Source organism: Dipodomys ordii, unplaced genomic scaffold (assembly GCF_000151885.1).
Source record: "Dipodomys ordii isolate 6190 unplaced genomic scaffold, Dord_2.0 Scaffold90, whole genome shotgun sequence".
NCBI lineage: Eukaryota > Metazoa > Chordata > Mammalia > Rodentia > Heteromyidae > Dipodomys > Dipodomys ordii.
Genome location: NW_012267306.1, coordinates 3,272,504 through 3,278,533, shown reverse-complemented (window position 1 = coordinate 3,278,533; position 6,030 = coordinate 3,272,504). Strand labels below are relative to the sequence as shown.

General features: G+C 40.1%; 1 protein-coding gene across 1 annotated transcript in view; it reads left to right on the top strand.

Annotated features, from left to right (window-relative positions):
- The first annotated feature begins 5,572 nt into the window (after nt 1-5,572).
- Cfap69 (cilia and flagella associated protein 69) overlaps nt 5,573-6,030 on the top strand; it is a 54,723-nt gene continuing 54,265 nt past the window's right edge. The window contains exon 1 of the mRNA XM_013025998.1: nt 5,573-5,853. Within this exon, the coding sequence (XP_012881452.1) occupies nt 5,734-5,853 (120 nt within the window). The 5' untranslated portion in view covers nt 5,573-5,733. The remainder of the gene's footprint in view (nt 5,854-6,030) is intronic.

The window sequence follows — 6,030 nt, the reverse complement described above, 5'->3', positions numbered from 1 at the left end:
TTAAACAATTTCATAATAAAATATTTTCTCCAGAAAAAGACATTTAGTTGAAATATATTTATGAATGTTATATTTTAAGTAAATACCCTAAATATAATTCATAAATATTTCTTTCAGAATACTGTAAACACTGAACACATTTAGCTGCATCAGTCTATAAAGTCCCTGCTTTTATATGTTAACATTTAAAATGATGTATTGAAATGATTTTGTAAATTTATGACTCATAGAAATGTTATATGTAGTATAGATACCTTAGTTCAGTGGTAAAGTTATATTTATGATGTATTGTAAGGAAAATCAGATATTCAACTTAAGTCAGTAAAAAAATTCTGCCATATATTTAGACTAATTCCAGATGAATCTGTTCTAGCTTTTGAACATTTAATGTTATAGGATGAATGGGTTCTTTTGCTTTTTTTTGAGTATAGGAAAATTATAACGTGTTTAATTTTCAGAGATTCTATCCATATTATAGTTTTAAACGGGGGTGGAGGTTGTATTTAGCCTAACACACATACTGAGAATTTTTAAAATTTTGCATGAATATCCACCATGAATTCATCCAAAGTAAGGGCAGGTTGTATTGATTCTCCAAATTATGGTACTTCCAAATTGCCAATTTGAGGAACATACTCTCTTAAAGATCCTCTTTGAAGGTTTTCTATAGTTTTGCTGATGTCTTTATAAACAAGGATTGGAAGTTGTCTCCCAATGTCTGTTTCCCTGCTTCTGTAACAGCTTCAATGGGTCACTGTTCCTAGCTGCCCTGGCAGTGTGTGTGTGTGTGTACATATATATACAGAGAGAGATGTTGACTGAGAGCTGGCCAGTGAGATGAAGTCTGCAAGGACAGCAAGGTGTGTTCCTCTTCCTCCATCCATTTTGCTGTTGATAGTGTGCATCTATGACAACTGCCCCCAGAGGGCCCAATCCACACCCTACAGAAAGCAGATTAAAGACCACTATTATATATTTCCATTGTGTTTTTTTCCTGCAAGTAAGTCATTTAGATATGAGTTCTGTATTATGTGAAATCTAGAGTAATCTTTTCTGCCATTCAGTCCTTTGTCATAATACCGCTTAACACTGTTGAATAAGATAGATGGCAATAAATCTTACCTTTAAAAGCTTTTAAAAGGTAACATGCAATTTACGTTACAATTGATTTTCTATTGTTAATTGGAATCTTTCTCTTGCCTTGATTTTTTTCATTGTCTATTTTGTACCTGCGTGGAAAATACTGTTCTCTCTGTAAATGTGTGTGGCTCATACTTGCTAAAACTCTGTAATCTCTAGTATTGTTACCAAAATACATGCCATGTTTTTATACCATTCTCATAGATCTGCCTTATAAAAACCCAAATAAAAAATTCTATTTAGTGTTTTAACTTCTTTTTTTATGTGTATACAATTTATTGTTGTTATTATGCCAATGCTTTTCTATCTTTTTTTGGAAGTATCCATTTGATAAAAGCAATCCAAACGATAGTTTTGCTTGGAAGGGGTAACTTTGTTATTGTTGTTGTTTTACCAAACTATCATTTAGAGAAACCTCCATTTAATGAGGTGATATTTTTACAATCATTTCATTAAGCATTTTTCAATTGGTTTGCCTGTAATGTTCAAGCCATTCTGTAAGCTTCCTGGTAGCATGAATATTGTTGTACTCATTACTAAATCCCCAGGATCAAGTACCATAGATATTAGAGATATTATAATGAATCAGGACTCTTTTCACAGAAAATAATGTTATTTATCTCCCTGTGTCCATACAGCTATAACTATTTCCTCGTGCTCCTCTCTCTTGCCTCCCCCTCTTCCCTTGCCTCCTGTGCAGTGGCCTAGAATGACCCTGTTCTGTTAGAGGAAAGTCATAGCCATGCCATCTTCCTTGCACCCTGCTTTCTGTTGAGTCCTGTACAATGCAGCACAGGGGAGGAGAAACCAACCTCTGTGTTTGTGCATAGTGTCACAGAGATGCTGCATGAAAATATGAATGTGAATCCTGACAGCAGGACTGATAGATGAAATACAGAACTCACAGTTAAATTTTAATTGCAGATGAACAATAAATGACATTTTAGTATAAATTTGTAATAAATATTACATGGGCTTTCTTCCCTTTCTCTTTTTCTTCCTACCTGAAGGGTAGGAAATGTATCAAAAGATGAAGCTAGTGAATAAATCCTCCCTTCCTTTCCTCCAGAGAGTCTGTTCCAACTACAATTCAAAAGGCATTTGTGAAAATATACTAAAAGACAAAGCAATTGACTGATTTGTGCTAATGCAATGACTACAATAATAACATCTATATTTCCACCAATCTTTTTTTTCTTTCCAGTGTATTTTTTTTGTTTTTTTTTAAATTTAATTTTTTTGTGTGTGAACACACTGTACAGTGGGGTAACAATTACATGGGCAGGATAATGCGTACATTTCTTATCAAGCATTGCAGCCTCCTCCTTTGCTTACCCTTCACATCCCTTCCCAGCCTCTCCCCCCCCACCCAATCCTCCCCCCCCCCCCCCCCCAACCCCCCCCCCCCCCCCGCACTAACGTTGTAAAGCTCGTTTTCCACATGACAACTTGTACTTCTCATTGTTGCAACAGGTCCACCTGTATCCTTAAACGACTTGTTTTTCCCATCTCCTCTACAAGTTATACTGACATCAAATATAGTGAAAGCAGGGGTTATACTGTGGGGGAGGGACATACAAAGCAACAAAGAGATAATCTTATAAATGCGTTAGAAACAAATGCATGAAATAAAAAAACATTAAAATACATATCTAAGGGTTCATTTTCCTAACATCACATTATCTGACCTTTTATTTCCACTAATCTTTACTGACTTACTTCCATTTTTCCCAACTACAGCCAGAGATAACATCCCATTATGGGCTATTGTACATTGATGGCAAACTCAGAGAATCTAGGCTAGCACAGTAGGGTCTCTGAATGGAAAACAAAGCATGAAATAAGTGTTTTTAATAAAATCAGACATTAAACCCTGAAAACTCAAAATCTAGATTTGTTAACAGTCCTGAGGGCAAGTTTTCATTGATCTATGATGGTAGATAGTGGCATGTACACTTGGCCCTTTCAATCCATAGGAGGTTCTGAATCAATGGGTTTAGCCAGTAGCGAAGCAAGTATGAGAAAAAGGTACTGAACATCTACATACTACTTTTCTTGTTAATTAACAGTTGAACTATTTATATAGCATTTACATTGTAATTTGAGATGATTTAAGGTAGTACGTGAGTTGACGTGCATTGGTCATACACATTATTATGTTCTATGTAAGGGACTTGGATATCCTGGGATTTTGGTATTGAGAGTAGCCAGGAACCAAATTCCTAAGGAGAAGAAAGGATAACAGTAGAATGTACATCAAAAAGGAGAGGGTAGCACCTTTGGAAAACTAAAAGTTAATTTATACAAGGTGACTTACTGAGAATCCATCCTCACAGCATCTTACCTTGTCAATGACTAAAGCAATACCATCTAAGCTCCACCCCCCACAATTACAGAATTGAGTTACTAATTTTGCTAAGTAGGAAACTCATCCAATGAAGATTTTACTGTTTCACTGAGTGAGAAAAGTGAAGGTTTCTAAGTGTAAGAAACAAAATGTTCATGAAGTTTGCTAGTTAAGCAGTGGAAACTGGCACTCTGGATATAAGACACAATGAATCTACATGTCTGTAGACAGTTGGTTAAGGAAAATATCACATTGTTCATTACTCAGGAAAGTGCCTTCATGTAGGTCCAATGAGAAGAGCCTGATTTCTCAAGGTCACTGATGTTTAAAGACCCTTACCAGCTTCAAGCCTGCTACAAAACACAATGTTCAGTTGATATCTTTTGGAAAAATTCTGCTTTAAGTGGAAATTTTTCTTTTGCATCCTTTACCATTTATTTTTCTTTATCCTGAGATACCACCAGAATAAAGACAGAAAGCATACACAACTGATTCAATGGTCAGCTTTCCACCACCATATTGGTTTGGGGGGGTCTCATCATCAAGGGATTCCATTGTGTTTATCCAAGTGGTTTTAGTTTCTTTGTGTCCTTGGACTGTTCACTAGTAAGTTAAGTCATGTGGACAAAACACTTAGAATACCCTTCGCACACTTCCTGAGTGATAGTAACCTTAAACTTACTGAATTTGCACACGTCCTGAGAGTGAGTAGCTTTAAAGACACTAATGCATTGCTGTAAAGACAAAAGCAAAGCAAAAGGAATGTGGAAATATCAGTAAGATGGTTTTAAGAAAGAAACAGTAAAGCAAACTATGGATTACAGTACAATGGGATGAGGACAGAATAGTGTTCATATACTGGTAAGTGTTGGTGATCTCAGGGCAGTTCAGAAGACAGGATGAGAAGAAATACAAGATTTATGTGGAAATAGAGACTTGAATTTTGTTCAGTATTTCATCAAAGTACCTTACTTTCTTGGCTATGATTTACATTTAGTGCTACCAGACCCAATCTAGTTTTTCCTTTTCCATTTTAGGGCCAATGTTTGAGCCAGAAAGAAATCTAGAAATCACCGATGACAGCTTGTTCATTCTACAAATGAGGACAGAAGCCGAGAGAAGTGAAGTGACATGACTTTTTCTATATATTTTATAGATATATCTAAATCTTTAAGACTTTTTGGAAGTTTTTTTAAAATATATATTTAAAGGATTTTTTAAGACTTCCAAATCATTGTCTTTGGAGCTAAATTATACTAGTGAGCATTATATGACACTTTCTATTCAACTCCTGACCCATGCATATTATTCAGAGTATACCTAGAACTCATGGATAAAGGCCAGAAATAGTAAAGAGGATAATCTTGATCATACTGGGTGTTTATGATATATCAAGGACCATTTAAGGGAACACTATTATTTCATTCAAGCACAGCAACAATTCTGCTTCACAGATGAGAAAATGAGACCTTAAGGGCTAATTTGCTCTAGATTCACCATCACCAGCCACTCACCCACCCACTCATTTTGCCAGGAATGAACACCAGGGCCTGGTGCATGCTAGGGAAATACTACCACTGAGGTACATTCCCAATCCTAATAAAAGCTTTTTAACTTGTGCACAATGCCTTGTTCGTTTTAACTGTCCAGTTGGGTCACTGAAGTCCAAGAGAGGTACAAGTCCGGGAATTTAGGTGAGACTGCTCCTATTTCTGGGGTGAGGGAGGCGGGCTGCTCTGCTTTCAACATTCTGGCCATCCTAACACCGAGAATGCATCTCCCAATTCCACCCTCACCACTGCGCTACACATGCCTGATTTTAGCAACCCCTCATGACAAAGCCTCATTCGCGGCCTAACGTTCCATTCCCCGACTCTCCCTCTCCACTCACCCTCTCTGGTCCCCACCTCCTCCACATCCACAAGGCCACCCACCTGGAGCTCAAAGGCCCACCGATCACTTTTTGGGGAAGTTTGCCTGTCCGGCTTTCCGTAGGCACCTGCGCTCGGCCCCGCCCCCTAGCAACGCGGCGGCGTGTTGACAACCTCGCGGTCGGCGGCGCCTGGGTGGGCTGCGGCTGCGCTATGCCGGCTGCTGCGCGGGGTTCGCGCCCACCGCCAGATTCTCGGGACCTTTGGCGACTCTAGCAGCTGTCAGGCCGCCTTTCCTATTCCGTAGGAGCCTCCCGGAGTCCAGCGGCTGCAGACACAGTGTAGGACCAGACGCCTCCCCAGCCCGCCCCAGCCATGCTCTCGGCGGAGGCCGCGGGCCCGGCCGAGGCCCCGGGTCGTGGCGTCCGGAGCAAGTCCATCAGTCCCCGCCAGATCCCGGTGATCGGGGTGGTGACCGAGGATGAGGAGATGCAGGTACAAGCCGGCGTCTGTGCTTTCGGAGGCGGGCAGTGGGGAAGAAGCCCGGGGTCAGGGCAGAGGCCTCGAGGCCGGAGGCTGGAAAGGAGGATCCAAGCGCAGACTCCCGGGCCTGCGGGAGCGAGGGCGGTTCCCGCGCCAAGTCGGTCCCCTGCGGACTGTGCCCTGGCCCCG